General features: G+C 38.8%; 1 protein-coding gene across 5 annotated transcripts in view; it reads left to right on the top strand.

Annotated features, from left to right (window-relative positions):
- COL18A1 (collagen type XVIII alpha 1 chain) overlaps positions 1–22,467 on the top strand; it is a 261,272-nt gene that overhangs the window by 199,653 nt on the left and 39,152 nt on the right. For 3 of the 5 annotated variants that reach the window (XM_070726670.1, XM_070726645.1, XM_070726654.1), the window contains 15 exons: positions 1,723–1,843; positions 4,799–4,905; positions 6,108–6,134; positions 8,799–9,002; positions 11,329–11,355; positions 12,113–12,175; positions 12,582–12,668; positions 13,567–13,620; positions 14,037–14,195; positions 14,790–14,852; positions 15,014–15,058; positions 19,483–19,596; positions 20,255–20,326; positions 20,424–20,468; positions 22,065–22,109. In XM_070726670.1, coding sequence (XP_070582771.1) covers positions 1,723–1,843; positions 4,799–4,905; positions 6,108–6,134; positions 8,799–9,002; positions 11,329–11,355; positions 12,113–12,175; positions 12,582–12,668; positions 13,567–13,620; positions 14,037–14,195; positions 14,790–14,852; positions 15,014–15,058; positions 19,483–19,596; positions 20,255–20,326; positions 20,424–20,468; positions 22,065–22,109 — 1,233 coding nt within the window. The remainder of the gene's footprint in view (positions 1–1,722; positions 1,844–4,798; positions 4,906–6,107; positions 6,135–8,798; positions 9,003–11,328; positions 11,356–12,112; positions 12,176–12,581; positions 12,669–13,566; positions 13,621–14,036; positions 14,196–14,789; positions 14,853–15,013; positions 15,059–19,482; positions 19,597–20,254; positions 20,327–20,423; positions 20,469–22,064; positions 22,110–22,467) is intronic. The other 2 variants (XM_070726676.1, XM_070726663.1) reach the window with 1 other exon arrangement.

Raw genomic sequence — 22,467 nt, 5'->3', positions numbered from 1 at the left:
TTTTTTCTTTTACAAGTCAGGGGTGTCAAACTCACAGTCCGTGGACCGGATGTGTCACGTGCTGGCCACGCCCACCCCCAGTTTAGCAAAGGGGGGAAAAGTCACAATACATCACTTGACAACGTGATGACATGAGTTTGTCATCCTTGCTATAAGTTAAAAGTGACACTAGGGCCACAGGACCTAGGGTGTGTCAAATTTTTCAACTTTCAATTTCCAAACACTAGGGGATGCACAAAAGTTGTGACATGTCTTTGGGATTGTAAAGGCATTTTAGTTTAATATAATTAAGTTTAATATAATTTAGTTTAATATAATTAATATCATAATTTTAATACTTTGTTTTATACGGGTAGTCCTCAACCTATGCCACAACTTGAGTCTAAATTTTGGTTATGAGTTATTGCAGTTGTGTAGCCACTCCCCACTGACCTGACTTGATTTTACAACCATTTTTACAATGTTTGTTAAGCTAATTACATGCTCATTAAGTGAACCATGTGGAAAGTTAAAAAAATGTTTTACTACCTAGGTTTAAAAAGCATGTAGAATGAATGAAATGTTTTCATAATTTTCCCACATATATGAGTTTTTCCATGTGCATCAGGCTTGTTCTGATTTTATAAAAGTAAAAATAACCCCTTCCCTGCAAACTAGTTTGATAGTAACATTGTATTGTAATTTTTTATCTAAGAAATTTACAATAGAAGCTAAGTTTTCTTTTAAAATCACTGATTTAATAAATATTTCATTACTAAATGAGAAAATATAAGTTTTAAAAAATATGTCTTACACAATTTGTCCACTGTATCAATTCCACGTCTGAAAATGGTAGGAAAACATTCCAAGTTTTTCTCTTTGTTTTTTCCATAATATTTCCAGTGCTAATTTTAAAGTGCTAAGTGGGCAAGTCTTCTGTTAATGCAGTGAGCTTTTGCGTATGAAAAAAGCAATATTTTAACAACATGAAACTTTCATTGATAATGTTTATTTGTTTTGTTAAGTACGTATTGGTGGTATACAAAGATTCAATAATATTTATATACATGATACTAGTAAAAGAGGAACATTAGAACAAGACAGAAGGGGCCCTGGTGCACTTATGCACGCCCCTAGGAATCGGGAGAGATCAACAGTGGATAGTCTAAGGTAAAATTTTGGGGGTTAGGTGATGATACTACAGAGTCTGGTAGTGAGTTCCATGCATCAACTACTCGGTTATGAAAGTCGTATTTTCTGCAGTCGAGTTTAGAGTAGTTTACTTTAAGTTTGTATCTGAAGTTTAAGTTTACTTAAGTTGGCTAAACTGAATAGACTGAATTAAGGCAAACTCAAAATCAGACCCTTTAGCCGTGGGCTAAAGGAAGACTTTGAAAAAGTTTGTGCCATCAGTAGGATTTCTCCCTATCCTAATTTCCCCCCTATATTCCCCTTGGCTCATTTCCCCCCATAATTGCCAGCTGATAGTGGGAACAATTGAGAGAACTTTTGGTAATTGATAGGACAGAGGACTTAATGCAAAGGGGTTGTTGCAGGCCTATCCTTTGTTCTTTTTCCAAACATGCTAACTTTCCTCTGTGCTTGTGTGCATTGTGTATGTCCTTCATGTGTATGAGGGAAGGAGAAGAATTGCTACACCCAACTGATTTTGAGAATCAATTATTTGTCTTGGATTGACAGTTCTGGTACAAGAGGAGGTCTAATTCAACTCTTTGTTTCTAGGTAATTCCTCTGTTGTCAAAACTTCCAGTGCCCCCACCTGTTACTTCCCCAGCCATTGATAAAAAACCTGTGCAGTTAGAGGAGACTGAATATACTGGGAGGCCAACAAATGTTCCTGCAAGTAAGTTCTTGTTTCCTAATACTGGCAATTTTTTCCAATCAAACAGAGGCACAACTACGTGGCCCAGATGCTTCATTGGGACCTGTGCCACAACTACCGCCTACCAGTAGTAAAATACTGGTGGGATCATAAACCTGAGAAGGTAGTTGAAAACAAACATGCCAAAATACTTTTGGGACTTTCGAATTCAATCTGACAAGATTTCGAAACACAATTCATGATTGTGGAAAAGAAAAAAGTGTGGATCATTGATGTCGCTGTACCAGGTGACAGCTGAATTGATGAAAAACAACAAGAAAAACTTAGCCAATATCAGGATCTTAAAATCAAACTACAACGACTCTGGCATAAACCAGTACAGGTGGTCCCAGTGGTAATCGGCACACTGGGTACTGTGCCAAAAGACCTCAGCTGGCATTTGAAAACAATAAACATTGACAGAATCACAACCTGTCAGTTGCAAAAGGCCACCGTACTTGGATCTGCGTGCATCATGCATCATACAAAAATACATCACACAGTCCTAGATGCTTGGAAAGTATTCGACTTGTGATATTGTGACATGAAATCCAGCATATAAATCTTGTTTGCTGTGTATTAGTGTTTTTTGTGAATAATAATAATAATATAGAGATTTACTATTAGGCACAAAAAAGTGTTCATATTTGTTCTGTCGGGCTCTCTGGTAGAATCCTCTCAAAAATTCACAGGTACAAATTTCACACACACACACGTTTGAAAATTCAAAACAATGTTCTTTATAATGAAAATTCACTTAAACCAAGTCCTCTTTTGGTATAGCAAAGAGCACTCATCTCCAAACAAACTGGTAATTTGTACAAGTCCCTTATCAGTTCTGTGATACTTATCTTGCAACTGTGAGGCAATTCACAGTCCTTCTTCTTTCACAAAGTGAAACACACTTTGCTCTGGTTTAGTTTCAAAGCAGGGAAAAATCAGCACACAAAAAGTCAAAGTCAGTAAAGCAGTCACGAAACACAAAGATCAGATAATCCTCCACAATGGCCAAACCCACAGGCTGCTATTTATAGCAGCCTCACTAATTACCACAGCCCCACCCAACCACAGGTGGTCTCATTTTCTTTGATAATAATCTCTCAGTTGTTGTTGCCTATGCATCGCTCTCCGCATGCGTGGCTGTATCATTAACTCTTGTTCTGAATCCAAGGAGGAGCTAGATAATTGATCTCCTTCTGAGCTGTCTGCCACAGTCTCCTCCTCCCTGTCACTCATGTCTTCTTGGTCAAAGGAGCCTTCATCATCAAATTCCACCGGGGGCAAAACAGGCCTGCAGCATGTGGATGTCTCCCCCACATCCACAGTCCTTGGGGCAGGAGCAGGGCCAGAGTTAACCACAACAATATTATGAAAACAAGCAATGTTATCAACTTGGTTATCTCTTCAATAACTATCTGCCTATCTATAGATATTATAATTTTTTGGGACTCTTTATGTAATATTCATTCATTCATTCATTCATTCATTCATTCATAGTATTCATATCTCTCCCTCTAGACGGCTTACGAGATAAAAGCGACAATGCAAAACATGAAAATATAACTTTGTTTTAAATAAAAGCAAAATAAAAAATGGGGAATGTTGTGATATAACTGTTCAGAAAGGAGTACAAAAGTAATCAGAATCTTGTATATCCTTCAAGTTAAGCTTGTATAGAGCAAGCCGAAATAGAGGTGACAAAGTATAGTAAAGAATTCTGCACGGTGTATAAATGAAGGTGTCACCTGAGATGTGGAGAAGAGTCTAATTTTACAGTTGAACCGGTTTATTGGTATGTCAGTTCAAATGTGAAGCTACAAAGAAGTTAGGTAGCTAACTGGTAGGCCTTTTGTATGTCACATTATAGCTTTTGGTAATGTTATGATGTGTGATAAGTATGAGTGTTAACAATATTTCAGAAAGAGATCAGTAGTCTCTGTGATATTTTTTAAAACGAATGCATTAATGTGATGAAAAGAATACTTTTTACATTCCATGCAGGCCAATAGTATGATTATGCACTAGTGCCATGTTTCTCAATGTCAGCAATTTGTAAGATCTATAGAAACATAGAAACATAGAAGACTGACGGCAGAAAAAGACCCCATGGTCCATCTAGTCTGCCCTTTTACTATTTCCTGTATTTTATCTTACAATGGATATATGTTTATCCCAGGCATGTTTAAATTCAGTTACTGTGGATTTACCAACCACGTCTGCTGGAAGTTTGTTCCAAGGATCTACTACTCTTTCAGTAAAATAATACTTTCTCATGTTGCCTTTGATCTTTCCCCCAACTAACTTCAGATTGTGTCCCCTTGTTCTTGTGTTCACTTTCCTGTTAAAAACACTTCCCTCCTGAACCCTATTTAACCCTTTAACATATTTAAATGTTTCGATCATGTCCCCCCTTTTCCTTCTGTCTTCCAGACTATACAGATTGAGTTCATTAAGTCTTTCCTGATACGTTTTATACTTCAGACCTTCCACCATTCTTGTAGCCCGTCTTTGGACCCGTTCAATTTTGTCAATATCTTTTTGTAGGTGAGGTCTCCAGAACTGAACACAGTACTCCAAATATGGTCTCACCAGCGCTCTATATAAGGGGATCACAATCTCCCTCTTCCTGCTTGTTATACCTCTAGCTATGCAGCCAAGCATCCTACTTGCCTTTCCTACTGCCCTACTATAGTCTTCAACTCCCAGAATTCCCCATCTAGCAGAATTCTGGGAGTTGAAGTCCACACATCTTAAAATGGCTAATGTTGAGAAACACTGTACTACAAAATCTCCCTGAAACAGAATTCACGATAACAACATTTCATCTATTGAGTTCCTTTTAAATTTTGTTGTAACCCTGAACACCAAGCATTCTGGTTTTGGGGCTCCTGTATTGCACAAAGCAGATAATTGAATTCTTTTTCATTCTGCTTTTAGGTGGAACCAAAGGTGAAAAGGGAGACCCTGGAGAGAAAGGGGACCGCGGGCCCAAAGGAGATTCTGGAACTGGGGTCTTGTCAACCAATGGGGATAAAGGAGAAAAGGTGAAGTAGCAATAAATAGCTCGCTCTCTTTTCTTATTTTTTATTGAAAGGCAACCATGTTGTGATCAAGCTCACTCACTCTCTCCCTTTCTTTCCTCCTTTATTAAAAGTATTCTGATGGTCCCCTTCATGAAGGTGAAATATCTAATGGAGGCAAGACTCAGGATAGAGGGGTGCCTCCATTAGATATTTCACCTTCACACAGAAAAATGGTGAAGTGACCTTCCACCAGTCAACAATTATTTCATGAATTTGGGAGTATCTTCTACAAGAGGGGGCAGGGGGAATGGTGGGGAGGAAGAAACAGGGCCAGCATGGGAAACAAAGGCATTTCAGATGGATAGTCTGAGGAAACTTGTTGCCCTGCAATTGCCTATAGTCTTTGGGTGATCAGAGTCAAAAACTAAAGAAAAAAGAGTTAGCCACCTGTCTCTATTCTCTAAACCAGGGGTCTTCTACCTTGGCAACTCTAAGACTTGTGGACTTCAGCTCCCAGAATTCCTCAGCCAGCTTGCTTGAATTCTGGGAGTTGAAGTCCACAAGTCTTAAAATTGACAAGGTTGGAGACCCATGCAGTCTAAACATAGGTAACATCTGATGAGGAAGGCATTAATCTGAAGTAGTAAAACGTTCTCACTTTCCCAACAAAAGGATAGAAAGATTGTCCAAGACTAATGTGAATTTGGGAATAAACATAGTAATGTGTGAGATCACGAAAAGGCAACTTCATGTAAAGGTGATTTTAAAAAAAAATTTTTTTCCTCTTAGGAAGCGTTGTTTTCTTCTAAAGTCTGACCACTGATATTTTTATTGCTTTTGAACTTTGTGAATTTTATGGGAAGCCCACTGGTTTGTGTGTTAATAAGAGACGCTTGCATTCTTTTAATGTTAAATGTCCTCTTTCCCAACACAAAGCATTCCCACTGTTGGGAGTACAACTCCCACCTGCTCTAGCAGGCCAGTATTTTGCATGACAATGACAACTGATGGGAGATGGAGAACAAACACATCTAGAAAGTTCTAAACTAGAAAAGGCTGCATTAGCAGCAACGTAGCTCCTTTCTTTTCCCACAGACAGCAATTCGGTGGATAATTAGTTTTGCTGAATGTTGGATTGATTGTTGGATTTTGTTGTGTGTTGGATTACGCAATACTGAAAAGCTTTGCTTTGCTCTGCTTTGCTCTGCTTTTTGCTTTTGCAGGGAGAAAAGGGGGAGCTGGGTGTAAAGGTAAGCATTGCAACAATCTTTTTTTGCCTCTGAAAAAGGTGTTAAAGGAATATTGGGCTGAGAACATAGACCGTACTTATCTGACATGCTAATAATTATTTCACTATATGCACATCTAAATTCATGCAATAAACATTACCATGGCTTAACACAGGACTGGGCAACTTTGGCCCCTTTACAACCTGTGGACACGATGGCTCAGGAATTCTGGGAGTTGAAATCCACAGGTTGAAATCCTGGGTCTTGAAAGCTTAGAACTACGATGCCTTAAACATGATCTAAGTATCGTATGCTGCAATGTCCTGCCTGTCAAAGACTACTTCAGCTTCAACCACAACAACACAAGAGCACACAACAGATTCAAGCTTAATATTAACCGCTCCAAACATGACTGTAAAAAATACGACTTTAGTAATCGAGTTGTTGAAACGTGGAACTTATTAGTGGACTCCGTAGTATCATCCCCTAACCCCCAACATTTTATCCTTAGACTATCCACGGTTGACCTCTCCAGATTCCTAAGAGGTCAGTAAGGGGCGTACATAAGCGCACTAGAGTGCCTTCCATCCCCTGTCCTATAGTCTCTCCTATATCTCGTATTTCTTCTCTACTATATCCTCTATAACATTCATTGTGTATTATTGTGTATTGGACAAAATAAATAAATAAAATAAAAATAAAAGGTGCCAAAGTTATCCACCCTGCTGTTAACACAATAGCCTAGTTCACAACATGCTAAAGCAATAGCTGAATTCCCACAAAACACTGAACATGAATAACCCAACCCCAATGTTCTCTTTAAAACAGAGGTTTCTAAACCAGGCATCCACAACTTATGGGCCACACAAAAACAAATATTTTTTTATTAAAACTAAGACACTCAGTTTGATGGCTTGCACTCAAAATCCCTAAATATAGATATATCCATTTGTTTATATTTGCTGTTGCACTGTCTTGCCTCTAACATCCACTGGTACCAAATGAATCATTGCTTAGAACTGGCGAGTGAAAGATGCTTATTATCAGAATTTGGAATTAAGATATTTGTTGCAAAAAAGCACCCACTTTCCATCATGAGATAGAATGGAATGCTTTTCTGCTTAACAGCTTGGTAAGAAGCCCTATTTTTAGACTAATGTTGTTTCTACAAGGCAAAACAGTTAAATCAACCTATACTCAGTCTAATATTGCAAGAAATAGAACAAGATATCCTTTCATTTTAAAAAATAATTGCTTTCCTCTTCTTTTTCCTTTTAAAATATATGCTAGAATACTCTGTTCTGGAGGAATTGTGCAATGCAGAGCCACCATTAGCACCTACCAAAGATGGGAGATATTCTGGAATTCAGAGGGATCAAAATAGGATTAATTTTCCTAAAGGAAGAATCTCAATTAGCAATATAACACCTCCAAAACCTGACAAATGGGCAACACATAGGTCTAATATTTCTAGCTTTATCCCAATGAATTGTTAACTTGCATTATTTGAAAAGAGCCTGATGTGGAAAAAAGAATAAACCATCATTGCTAAATTCTGAATGGCTCAAAACTGGAAACCTAAATTCTCCAGGAGAATAAACAGTCAAATAAAAAGAGAGATGTTTCCTGGAACAATGCTAGCTATGACATTAAAGAAGGCCTGTGTCTAGACCTTGGGCCTCCTGGATGTCTCCTCCCTTTATGAAAGCAAATTAGTAGCCTCCCCATTTTTTTCTTCCTTTTTATTTACGTTCAGTGTTGTTTCTCCTTGTGGACCAAAGGCCTTAGCTGCCTCCATTTTTTCCCCTTCCCTCTGCATTTGCCAAAATTGTGCTCTCGGCCACCATGGAAGTTGTTTAAATCCCTGCCCCACTGGAGGGTGCGCTTCCTCCACTGTCTCAAATGGGCAGCTGGAATGGACAAACCAGCATCTATAGATCACATTCATGTGGGTGGTGAAGGCATGACATTAGATTTAATCGCTGTCTCTTTTGCTTTGGCAATAGCATACTGTATGTAGCCTTTGCTCTCAGGCCAGCGTATCTGTTCGCATTGTTGTTTTTGATGTGTAGGCAATAAGTCGCCAGCGGTAGATCTTGTTCCTTCTTCCAAAAGAGTATTGTGTAAACTACTTGAACCTATATGGGTATAAACGCTGATCTAAGGCTAGAAAACAACACAAATACATTGTAATTAATATATTATAGGGAAAAGCATCCTGGCGTCCTCTAGAAATTTTGCATGATAGTTTCCATAGTCCCTTCCTGATGGGGGTTGGGACTGGTAGGGGCTGAAGTCCAACGTGCCCTGGGGCTATCAAGATGCCTATCTCAGTACTTCCAGGATGTGACTGAAAGAAATGGGAAGATAATAATTCCTACCCATGTCCATTTCCAACTTTTTTAAAAAAATTGTCTTGCGCCTCGGTGGCACAGTGGTTAGAGTACAGTTCTGCAAGCTACTTCTGCTGATCACCGGCTGTCAGCAGTTTGGCAGATCGAATCTCAGTAGGCTCAAGGTTGACTCAGCCTTCCATCCTTCCAAGGTTGGTAAAATGAGGACCCAGATTGTTGGGGGCAATATGCTTACTCTCTGTAAACTGCTTAGAGAGGGCTGTAAAGCACTGTGAAGTGGTATAAATGCTATTGCTATTGTTTTCATTTTTCATATTTTCTTCCCCTTTAGGGAAGTGCAGGCTTTGGCTATCCAGGCTCTAAAGGACAGAAAGGTGAGCCTGGTACCCCAGGGCTTCCAGGTCCAATTGGGCCCCCAGGATCTCCTGGAACCATCATGAGGCACTCTGATGGCTCTACTGTTGAGCAGCCAGAAGCCATGGGCCCACCAGGACTTCCTGGAAAGGATGGTCAACCTGGAAATGATGGAGACCCTGTAAGTAATATTTTATATGATGGTTGACTTATTCAGATGGAAATGAACAAAGGGGTTGGAACAGCTTACCTTTCAGAATTCATGAATTTATTGCTAGTATACATTTGCATTTGTGCAAGTTATAGCCAAGGGTACCAGCCTTAGCTGGACTCATGTCGCATACAGCATTCCCTATTAACAGGACAATTCTATTTAGACAGATTTTTACCAATATGCAACAAGCAGAACCAGAGTCCAGTTTTAGGCTAAGTATGCTTAGGAAAATTGAGATTTCTAACCTAAAGACAGCCTTGTAAACTAACATTCTTACCAACATTCTACTATATTGCAATATATATATCATCATTTATCGATTTAGAATACATATATGATAAAGTGAATAGTATGGATTCATGGAATTTTACATGTACAGTATTTGAAGATTAAAAGTTGGTTGTTCTGCATGATGGCAGTAAAACATGAATGAGTATAAACTGTTTATGGGCAAGTGGATAAATTTATGTACCTCGGTGCAATTTACTAATGAAATAGTATAGAGACCATTTAAAGCATGCAGGTGCTGGTTAGAAAAAACCAGGTGATATGTAGTCTGTAGTGATGGATGAATGTTTGTGTGTAAGAACATGTTTTTACTCTTTTGTTATATGGGAATGAGAATTGGGTGTATCAGAAGAAACTTAAAAATAAGTTGAATGGCGTAGGACTGAAGCACTGAAGAAATGTGTATTGTAAAACAAGAATCAAGAGTACATGAATGCTATAAATGAATGTGGATTAAATGCAAAATTGAGCGCCCAGTATGAAAGAATTATGTTATATAGCTTTACACAGACAGAGTGAATGAAGATTGAATGGATAACAAAATAAATATATGAAGGCATAGGTTGAAACAAAGACAACAAAACAAAACAAAACCCCCTACCTGTGATTGGATGAATTTGGTGACATCCTCAAGAAGAAAAAGTTGAGGTGTTTGTGAAGCAATGCCTAAACCAGGAATTGGATGTGGTAGAAGGAAAGATGGTTTGAAAAGATAGAAAGTTATAAAGAGAAATGCTGAATGCTATTGGCATAAACCAGATCAATCTATATTTTCTTTTTCTTATCTCATGGCTTAAATTTCTTTAGCTTACTATTTCTTACTCCTTTTCTGTTCTCTGCATAACATCACTTATCCTGAAAGGGAATAGCCTCATAGGTATGTATACATGTATGCACTATACATTGTAATCAGCAAACATTGAATACATTTTCTGTATACAAATAAACCCGTATTGATACAACCTTTCAGGTTTATCATGGAAGCCAACAGCCTTTATTAAGATTTTGTTTTTCTGTCCATTTTCTTATTTCCTTCACATGATTTTCCTATTCATTTGCTTCCCTCTCAGTTTTTTGTTTCATCCACCAGATTTATGACTTATTTAAAAATGAAAACTTCGAAGTGCACACCCCATCTTTTAGTTGGTAGATTATATTTGAAGGCTCTAATTAGCCATTTAATTAAGGGCATAAACAATGAAGGTATGATGGTCTTTTATACAAAATCCACAATTGCCCCTTATCTGTTAAAAATATGTCACAAAATAGCATGCAACCAGGTTTTGAATTCTAGAGATTGCTTCCATAGACAGGAATTGTTCATTTTCCTTTTTTAAAAAGAATTCCTTTAATTGAATTTGTTCATATTAAAAAGACAAAACATAGTTTCACTAATACAGCTTGTTGCTATCGGAAGGTTTTTCTTCATTCTAAATTTTCCATATCTAAGGCTATTGTTTTTAACTTAAACATTCTTATTTCTACGTACAATTTTATACATGTTGTATACATAGCATCTACATCTATTTACATTTTGGAATTACATTTGGTTAATTTTGTTACATCATTTTATACTACTTTACACATTAATTTTACTTTTCCTTTCAAGCCAATCATATCGTCACAGGGAAGAAAGGGAACGGTCTTTTCATCTTAGGGTGAAAAGAGTGTTGTTCTATTCTTCCCCCTATTGGTGCTCCTTTTAGATATTTTTATCATTTGCTTTTCTTCTCGTTAGTAATCCTAATATTTCCCCTGTTTTTCTTTCTTTTGCTTCCCTTCTGAACTGCTCTATTGTTACACTCTCTTTAGTGCAGTCAGAATTAAGCCAGGTTATTCTTCCTATGTTTTGTGCAAGTCTGAGTAAGCTATCCCTATAGTTGATTTAGCCAAATATCATATGAGTGTGAGAAGGTAGCAGAGGAAATTAGCCTCGGGTTTGAAATTTAAATCGCCACAGTGTAAAAGTGCCTAAGTTCTGTTTTCAACATTTTGTTCTTTTTAGGGGGATCCTGGTGAAGACGGTAAACCAGTAAGTTCTGTTGTTTCTTCCTCACATTTCAGATACAAACCTTTTTAGGTTTGAACTATACAGCTGTAAAGAAATTCTGTATACCATGCAAAACTGTCCTGAGCGCCTCACAGAAAAATAATGGCAATCTTATGCAAGTTTGCTCAGAAGTTACTCCCCTTATGTCTATTGAGTTAACTCTCAAGTAGATGTGAAAAAGATTGTATCCTAAGCCACATTTTATATAGACATTCCCAGACTAGCCTTTTAATAATAATAATAATAATAATAATAATAATAATAATAATAATAATAATAATATTTTTTTTAAAAAGCAACACGCTCATTCTAAGTTCTTTCAAATGAAATGTGTAATGATTAGGCAGTCAAATCTGTAAACTACCCAATATCATAACTAATCTTCCAACATCCTCCTCTCACAACCTAAGAAATATGAAAAACAAAACTTGGAAAGCTAAAAGAGTAAATTATTGGCATATAACTATTATATTTTGAATGCTTTTGCAAACTGTATTCTATTTATAAAAAACATTTATTTCTAAATACAGTTTGCCACTCTCAGATATGTTGTTGCATATTTGTTTATGAGTAATAAACTATGTTGAAATGTTGCTTGAAATATTTGAAAGAATTGAAATGTTGAAAGAAAACCCAGCCGACTTTAAAATGTGAAGAAAAAAATTAACAAAATTATGGATTTTGAAAAATCAGCTAACTGGGCTGGATCAAAACACACATGTATGTTTTTATTGTATAGGGTGATGTTGGTCCCCAAGGTTTCCCTGGGACTCCAGGTGAGCCTGGCCTGAAAGGCGAAAAGGTAAAAATACACTTGAGGTTATAAAAATATGGCTGTGCTGTTACTGTAGCATTTTCTGAGTAGTAGTCTGTTTTGACTGAGGGATTCTGGGGGCATTTTGGGGATAGGGCAGGGTAAACTTCTGTAGGTTCTGACAGATTCTGGAGAACCGGTAGCAGAAATTTGGAGTAGTTCTGAGAACTGGCAAAATACCACTTCTGGTTTGCCCCAGAGTGGGGTGGGAATGGAGATTTTCCTAATATCCTTCTCCCAGGAGTGGGGAGGGAATGGAGATTTTGCAGTATCCTTCCCCTGCCACACCCACCAAGCCACGCCCTCAGAAATTTTCAAATTTTCAATTTCAACCCTGGACCAGGGGTGACTGTAATCAGTGTTCTCAGCTGCGTAACTTGTTCTTTCCATCTAGGGAGAACCAAGTGTTGGTGCGAGAGGTCCTCCTGGCCCCCCAGGCCCACCTGGGAAATCTGGATTGAGTTCCAAAGTGGATAAGTTGGTGAGTTCCAAAAGCTCACAACAAAGATGTTTTTGTGGCTTTATCCCACCCAAGAAATGATGCTGCACTGCCAGGATAGCTCTCTCTCTTTTTCTCTTTAGGCAGATTATCTCCCTTCTGTAACCTGAGTTAGATATACAGTATATACATTGACTTTCTACCAGCTGAATGAAAATGCCAGGTGGCAGGGATTGCAAGTGCCTCCTTTGCCCCCATTCTCCAATCTGAAACATGTTTAGAGCTATACAGGAGGAAACAGAACAAGGGGAAAATCACTCTGCACCACTGCAAACCCAATTCTGTATCTTTGGGTGGAGCTTTATTATGTACCTGCCAAGCCTGTTCTTTCCTTACTTTAGGTAGAATCCTTTAATTTTCTCCAGCTTTTAACAATATACTTTGAACATATTTGAGAGGTTCTGCCTTGAATAGTGTTGTATTTTTACTGTTGTAATGTTTTATTGTAAATATTTCTGGGAAAATTTACATAAATATTCATTACTCATTGGCTGTTCATTCAATCTTCCAGGTGGAAGGTTTAGTATATAAAATAAGTATTGAATTTATTTATTTATTTATTTATTCATTCATTCATTCATTCATTCATTCATTTATTAGATTTGTATGCCGCCCCTCTCCAAAGACTCGGGGCGGCTAACAACAGTATAAAAAGACAATGTAAACAAATCTAATATTAAAAATAATCTAAAAAACCCCAATTTAAAGAACCACTCATACATACATGCCCATTTTGACTGAATATACTCAGTGTAAACCAAGAATGCAGCAGTTGAAATTAGCAGACATATTACACTGAACTACTTAAATCTTTGTTTCAATAGTATTTAGTTTTGATATAGTCTATAATTTGTTTGCATCTGTGCTTTTTTTCTTCCAGACATTTATCGATATGGAGGGCTCCGGTTTTGGAAGTGAGTTGGAGTCTCTGCGAGTAAGTACCAACGTTCCATTGATTAGACTGGATTTGGTAGGAAGAACAGAGAAACAATAATAATGGCCTTCCTCAATATTGAGTCATCCAGATGTTTCAATACACTAACTCCAAAATAGCTGCATTACTTTTTAACCAGAAGCCCAAAGTCTCTGTACAGCATGATTTTCAAACATGAATGGTGTAGCATTTGCTCAGCAAGCAAAATTAACTTGGCTAGAATAAGCACATTTATTTGTTGGGTGCCCCTCAGATTAGAACAGAAGTCTTCAAACCTGGTAGAATTCAATTCCTAGAAATTCCTCAGCCAGCCATGCTGCCTGGGGAATTCTGGAAGTTGAAGTCCACAGGTCTCAAAAGTTGCCAAGATTGGTGTCCTCTGAGTTAGAATGTACATTATATTTATTATGTTTCAGGGTCCCAAAGGGCCACCTGGGCCTCCAGGCCCTCCTGGTGTACCTGGTTTACCAGGACAACCTGGAAGATTTGGGACAAATGGCACTGACTTCCCTGGCCTCCCAGGCCTCCCTGGAGTTCCAGGGAGAAATGGCAACTCAGGAATCCCAGGACCTCCGGTGAGTAAGAGAAAATATTATGCAACTCTGTCCCCAAAAGACACCCAGTGCTTCACTCTGTCATGGTAAGCAAATTTTCTGTTGTGTAGTGTGTGTGTGTAATGGGAGGAGATTTGCATGCCCTTTTGCTAACTTTGCTTCTCATGCCGAAAGCTGGGTGTTAATGAAGAACATGTCTCATTGGCATATTAGTAGAATTTGGGAAGTGTCTGGAAATGAGGGTTGGATTTGGCTTCTATGGGCTAGTAGTTAAGGTGTTGGACTAGAATAAGGTTCATTGTGCATCCTCAGCCATTGAAGCTCACTGAGTGATTTGTGACATCCATCAGTCATTCTCTCAGTAGGCTTATTGCAAGGGGAAATTTAGAGGAAGGAAACGATGTGCGTTGCTTTGAGCTCTTATAAAACTAATAAAAATAAATAAATAAATACAAGCAGGTTAATGGTGGTATGAAAATCAAATCTTTATTCATCTGCTGTGGATGTAGATGTCCACATTTTCCAAAGTATAAATGCCACACAAAAATCGTGCATAGGATAATCTCTGAACAGTTTGAATTAACTGAGGGGAAAAAAATCCGTACTGTTTTCCAGGGTCCACTTGGGCCTCCAGGAAAAGATGGCATCCCTGGTCAAACTGGAGAAAAAGGAGCACAGGTATGTATTTTTCAATGAGACTCAGGATCACCAGAGTACACACTGAGGAGAGCCAGGGAGGGAAACTGGACTTCCTCTGTCATTACCTACTTTGTCAAGGTGTCTTTCAGCACTTTGGTGTATAGGTAAATTCATTAGTCTTTTCCTTTCCTTTTTTCCAGGGAAAACCAGGTGAAACAGGCGTGCCAGGAGCACCTGGGCCAAAGGTACAATTACTTATTTTCTAAAGAAATAGTTGCTAGTCCCTGTGTTGCTTCCAGTCTGGTAATATTACAACACTGTAAAGGGCTTTTTAAAATGTATATATACCTCCGGAACCGCCTGCTACCGCACGAATCCCAGCGCCGATAAGGTCCCACATAGTTGGCCTTCTCCGGGTCCCATCGACTAAACAATGTCGTCTGGCGGGCTCCAGGGGAAGAGCCTTCTCTGTGACAGCCCCGGCCCTCTGGAATCAACTCCCCCCGGAGATTAGAACTGCTCCCACCCTCCTTGTCTTCCTTAAACTACTTAAGACCCACCTATACCCCCAGGCATGGGGGATTTGAGACATCTTTCCCCCAGGCTTATTATAATTTATGTTTGGTATGTATGTGCTGTTTGGTTTTTAATTATGATAGGGTTTTTAGTTTTTTAATATTAGATTTGTGCCATTATAATATTGTTTTTATCGTTGTTGTGAGCTGCCCCGAGTCTTTGGAGAGGGGCGGCATACAAATCTAATAAATTATTATTATTATTAATTATTATTTTGAGTGCAAGTGTTTAAAAAACTGTCAATTTCACTGAATCCGGTTCCAATGTTGGTGATTTCACAAATGTGTCCATATAGTTTTCTTGGCAATGGTATGAAACTAGTTTGTCAATCTCTTCCTCTTGGTGGTGGGGTAGATGGGTGGGTGGACAGACAAGAATTATCCTACTATCTTTATAGTGCCTGTTAGATAGGATAGGATTCAACTACTGACTAGGTCTGTGATGTCGAATCTATGGCTCACGTGCCACAGGTGGCATGCAGACCAGCTGAGTTTTGGGTGTCTGCTATACATGCGCAGTGGGTGGGGAACATTTGGGAAGTGCATGCCTGGGGCAGTGGGGGTGTGCATGTGCAGGGGATAGGGGCAGGTGGAGCATTGCGGGGTGTGGCAGCCCCCACTGCAGCCTGTTTTTGGTCTCAGGAGACTGCAATAAGGCCTGCTAGGTCCAAAATGGGGTAGGGGAGTCATGCTCGCATGCGCGGGGAGGAGGAAGGACAGGGGTATCGCACGCATATGTGGGGGAGCAGGGCATGTGGTGTTTGTTGCATGCGCACTGCATTATGGGTGCCGTCACACACACATATGCACTGTCACATGTGCACGTGCTTTGTCATATGACATGCATTTTTGGCACACGATGAGAAAAAGGTTAGCCATCACTGAGCTAGGTCATATCCTTCTTAACTTTTCAAGATCTCAAAATGGGTGAGCAGTGTGGTTGGGCGGTAGGAAAAGCAAGTAGGATGCTTGGCTGCATAGCTAGAGGTATAACAAGCAGGAAGAGGGAGATTGTGATCCCGCTGTATAGACCACATTTGGAATACTGTGTTCAGTTCTGGAGACCTCACCTACAAAAAGATATTGACAAAATTGAACGGGTCCAAAGACGGGCTACAAGAATGGTGAAAGGTCTTAAGCATAAAACGTATCAGGAAAGACTTAATGAACTCAATCTGTATAGTCTGTAGGACAGATGGAAAAGGGGAGACATGATCGAAACATTTAAATATGTTAAAGGGTTAAATAAGGTTCAGGAGGGAAGTGTTTTTAATAGGAAAGTGAACACAAGAACAAGGGGACACAATCTGAAATTAGTTGGGGGAAAGATCAAAAGCAACATGAGAAAATATTATTTTACTGAAAGAGTAGTAGATCCTTGGAACAAACTTCCAGCAAACGTGGTTGGTAAATCCACAGTAACTGAATTTAAACATGCCTGGGATAAACATATATCCATCCTAAGATAAAATACATGAAATAATATAACGGCAGACTAGATGGATCATGAGGTCTTTTTCTGCCATCAGTCTTCTATGTTTCTATGTTTCTAAGATCAGTCAAGGCTGGGTGCTTTATTTTTCTGCTAAGCATTTGTGTTTGCTACGTATAACAGATTTTATCAGTCCCATTTCAAAGACTTCCCAGTGTTCTATGGAAAGGAACACATTTACAACTCAAGCTCCCTTTCAAAGAGCCCAGGGCTTATAAGGCGTTGTAAGTGTTCTAGTTGCAAGTGCTGAGAATACAATATTGTGTTAGAAATGTCTTTGTGTTTACAAGCCATGGTAGCAAAACAGGTCTATAAGTGAAAATGCATTCTAAGATTTCCATCTAGGAGAACATAATCTTATTTTACAAAATTAAGTTACATATTACAGTACTTAACTTTGTAAAATAGTACATGTAATAATACATATTTTAAAGATTATTTCTCCCACTATGAAAGCAGCTTGGTCTTATTGTTATTCATTGTTTGTTTGTTTGTTTGTTTGTTTGTTTGACTTCCATGACGCCCCTCTCCAAGAACTCGTGGCGGCTCACAACATACTGTACAATAAAACAATACATAACATTTCGGGTCCAATTAATTAAATATATAATCAAATTATGTACTAGATTAGGGGGTTTTTTTTCAGCCATTGTTAACTTTCTAAAACTCTGCACAGTTTGTCTTTACCCTCTGTGTTGAAGACATGTGCCAGAGAATGGAATTATGCCAAAAAGCAGTATTATATTACATTATTAAGTCAGAAAAATCTGTATAGCCCACTGTGAGATATGGAAATAATTATCAGCATTTGATATTTTGGCTGAAGTGTCTTCCATTACTGCCCCACCTGATTGTTAAAGGTTAAATTTATTTTGTATCAACATCTTCCTTCAGCAAATACAGGTGAGGCTCTTTGAGCTACTCTTCCAAATTCCAATCTTCATGCCATTAAATGTTATAAAGTACACACATTTCATTTGATTAATAGCCTCTGTTCATAAAACCATCTGCTTTTGTTAACATTTTCCACCTCTTTATTTCTTCTTCTTTGCCCTGTATGTTGTTCTTAAGTTACGGTGGTTGCTAATGTAAGAGTATTGGCAACAAAACCTATCTAACAAGTACTCAGTATCTGGCCTTCCCGGGTTTTCTTGCTAGACTTTTACTCCTCCATATCTTTCATTGATAAAGCCAATGATAAGTAGCATAGTTTCCACCTAACAAGCTGAAGAGGCAGCACTCAACTTGGCTCCCAATGAGAAAATGTTGGCCCAAATTCTCAACTCCTTCACAGCACAAATTTCTCATGAAGGGTTACAACTTAATGTAACATTCCATTGTTATCATTCTAAGAAGTGGGCATAATTTATAGATTCCTGTACCAGCCACTTAATCATACGACTGCTACAAGATGAGTTAAATTTCCACTGTTGAACACAACATGCAGAACATATTAAGAGTCCTGCTGGATGAGGACAAAAACCTATCTAATCCACTTCCTAATGCTGGGACTAACCAGACACATTCAAGAAGGTCAGAACCTGCCGCAAACACAATGGTTATGATGCTCCCAATCAGGTGTTGTTTAAATATGATGACTGTGATTTACAAGGTAATCAACAAACATCAAATCTGAAAACTTACTTAGTTGCGCGGCACTAGGAATGTGTATATATGCACTTATTTATTTATTTATTGGATTTGTATGCCGCCCCTCTCCGCAGACTTGGGGTGGCTAACAACAATAGTAAAAGACAATATGTAACAATCCAATTTAATAAAACAACTAAAAGCCCTAATTATAAAAAACTAAACAGACACACAAACATACCATGCATAACTTATAATGGCCTAGGGGAAGGAATATCTTAACTCCCCCATGCCTGTCAACAAAGGTGGGTCTTGAGTAGTTTGCGAAAGACAAGGAGGGTGGGGGCCGTTCTAATCTCTGGGGGGAGTTGATTCCAGAGGGCCAGGGCCGCCACAGAGAAGGCTCTTCCCCTGGGCCTCACCAAACGACATTGTTTGGTCAACGGGACCCAGAGAAGGCCAACTCTGTGGGACCTTATCGGCCGCTGGGATTCGTGCGGTAGAAGGCGGTTCCGGATGTACTCTGGCCCAGTGCCATGTAGGGCTTTAAAGGTCATTACCAACACTTTGAATTGCGGCCAGAAACCAATCGGCAGCCAGTGTAGGCCGCGGAGTGTTGCAGAAACGTGGACGAATCTAGGAAGCCCCACAATGGCTCTTGCGGCCGCATTCTGCACAATCTGAAGTTTCCGAACACTTTTCAAAGGTAGCCCCGTGTGGCGAGCGTTGTAGTAATCGAACCTCGAGGTGATGAGGGCATGAGCGACTGTGAGCAATGACTCCCTGTCCAGATAGGGCCGCAACTGGTGCACGTATATGTATGTGTATACATACATATAAGTGCAGGCATACATATGTAATACAAACCGGATTATAAATCTATAATAAGAAGTCTGTGAGTCATGGCTACATGCATTCCTATCTTTCTATTTTGAAATTCTAATTTGCATGGCTCTGAATACTTCACCCCTTGTTAGAAATAGACTTACTTTAATTTTCAATGTTTTCTCAGGGCAACCCAGGAGTGCCAGGAACATCAGGTGAACCTGGTCTCGCAGGCCTTCCTGGGCCAATGGGACCCCGTGGATTGCCTGGGCCCCCTGGGCCGGGCATTGCAGCAGAATTTGTGAGTACCAAACATTTTAGCGATTTTAGAACAAGGTGCAAACCGTGCATGCAAAGAAGCAAAAAATCATTGAAAATCGCCAAAAACTCACTCGCGAGAACATCTTCATACAAGATTTCGCTTGCTGCACATGCACAGAATCCAAATATCCTGCGGGTGCATGTAGACACACATCAGGGACGCTCAGTTGTTTGTGGATCCTGAAAATCACTACCGGAACGTAGTACCTTACCATTCCGGTAGCAGGCCATCGCTGATGACAACATAGGTAAAGGTAATTGTAAAGGTTCTCCTCGCACATACATGCTAGTCATTCCTGACTCTAGGGGGCGATGCTCATCTCCATTTCTAAGCCGAAGAGCCAGCGCTATTTGATGACAATTCCATGGTCATTGGACGGCATGACTAAACACCAAAGGCGCGTAGAATTCTGTTAACTTCCCGCTAAGGTGGTTGGCAGAAGCTGGGGCAAGTAACAGGAGCTCACTCCATTAGGCGGCACTAGCGATTAAAACTGCCGAACTGCCAACCTTTCTGATCGAGAAGCTGAGCAACTTAGCCACTGAGGCACCACGTCCTCTTCCACTGAGCCACCACGTCACCTTTGATGATAACATGATAACATACTAGTTGATTAATAACGTCTATTACTTTTTAGGTGGACATGGAGGGCTCAGGATTCCCATTTGTTTCTGGTGGTCCTGGAATTCGTGGGCCCGAAGGTCCTCCGGTAATCTGCTTTATATTCTTTTTCATGGATAGGAATATGGATGATGCAACCATATGAAGATTGACTGAATTTAGTTGCAACTTCTTTCTATTTGCAGGGGCTTCCAGGAATCCCAGGGCTCCCAGGGCCTCCAGGACCCAAGGTCTGGATTTTAAAATGTTGGATGCTTTTGCTTCATTACCTGAAAGATAGATAGTTTAGCAGGGTGGCTTTGTTTTTCTAAATTTGGAATTGTCTCTGCAAATTTTTTTATTTATTTTTTTATTTTTATTTATTTTTTTATTTATTTATATTTATTTTTATTTATTTATTTATTTTGTCCAATACACAATGAGGGTTTTAGTGTATATCTATATACACATAGTAAAATACATGATGAATGTTATAGAGGAGATACTCATAGTGAAATATATCTAAGAAATAAAAGAAAAGAAGATATAGTAATAGAACATATCAATGAAAGAATAGAAGAAATATAGGAATAGAAGAAAGGTATAGGAGATATAGGAGAGCAATAGGACAGGGGACGGAAGGCACTCTAGTGCACTTGTACTCGCCCCTTAAAATGATAAGGGGCATTTTATGAATGACCATTACCATGGCGACAGCCCATTCTGTCAGAGTACCCACAAACTGCTCTTCCAAGCCTTCTGATCCCCAATGATTCTAAAAGGTTTCCTGTCCTTAAGAATATACTTCAGTCAGAGGTGGGTTCCTCCCCGTTTGGACCAGTTAACCTGAACCTGTAGTGACCCACTGTTGATGTCACAGATCCTGTTTGGTCAGTTTCAGTCCATGGACGCTGTCTCCTTTTTAAATTTCTTTTAAACATTTTTTTTAAAAAATATTTTTTTAAATTTCTGGCACTGTGCATGCATCACCATCTTGTTTTCGGCTTTTTATTTTTTGTGTGCGTGCACGCAAAGGAATTGAACCAGCAGCAAGCTACATTAGAATCCACCCCTGACCTCAGTGCTCATTGGCCTCTTCAAATTCACTTTGAAATAAATAAGGTATACAGAGCTGGTGCAGTATTGCTGATTGCACTGTTCTATTCAGAAACAGCACTGATAAGAATATATGCATATGTATGTATGTAGATTGTTCTGAGTTCGGGTTTTGCCCCGTGTAATATTTTGCATGTCTATGCGACGTTTCGGTGAAATCACATTCACCATCATCAGGCTGAAGTTGTAAGCTTCGTGCTGCTGTAGATATAGTATATAAACTATATTTACAGCAGCACGAAGCTTACAACTTCAGCCTAATGATGGTGAATGTGATTTCACTGAAACGTCGCATAGACATGCAAAATATTACACGGGGCAAAACCCGAACTCAGAACAATCTACATACATATACCCGTGAAAATCTACGAAAACAAATATATATATATATGCATATATATGCATATATCATCTTGCACAAATCATTGATCTTACCTAAGATTTTGCACAAGTAATTGATAGAGGAGTTATGGGGATGTTCCTTATTATTAGACCAGTGATCCTGTGTTTGGATCATAAATCAAGAATATCTGTTGGACTACTTGTGGTTCCCACATACCAAAAAACAAGATAGGTAGACATGAAAATGGCTTATCTTTCTGAGTTTTATTTAAACTCTGTGATACATTGACAATCTTGTTTCATGTGTCCCCACATAGAAAAGATAATCCTGTGTATATTAACTAGGATTTGTAACAGGGAATATATCAATCTTTTTTTTAAAACTCTAGGGAGATGAGGGCATCATTGGTTTCCCAGGCTTGCCAGGCGAAAAGGTAAGTTCATGTTAATGTTTGATTAAAATAATTATATGTTTTAAATTTAAATTTTAAATTTAATTTTTTTTAAATAAAGAAATGCTTTATTCATGCACTATTTTAAAAATTAGTGCTGTACATACATAAAAAGTGACCTATAGTAAAGAAGAATTTTGGACTTTGTGCATGACCATTGTTCATCTCTACTCTTCATGAAAGCAACTTCTTATTTTCAAAATATGACACAAAATATAAATAAAAAAGAGCAGTGGTTTGAGGACATTTATTTGGTTGGGTGTTTTTAAGAAAAAAAAAGATACAGGCTTAATGTTATTTACTTGTTTGTTTGGCTTATTTGGTCACCCATCTTATGTAC

The sequence above is a fragment of the Erythrolamprus reginae genome, chromosome 1 (genome assembly GCF_031021105.1).
Source record: "Erythrolamprus reginae isolate rEryReg1 chromosome 1, rEryReg1.hap1, whole genome shotgun sequence".
Lineage (NCBI taxonomy): Eukaryota > Metazoa > Chordata > Lepidosauria > Squamata > Dipsadidae > Erythrolamprus > Erythrolamprus reginae.
Note: the sequence above shows the minus strand (reverse complement) of the source record. Positions and strands in the feature narration are given on the sequence as shown.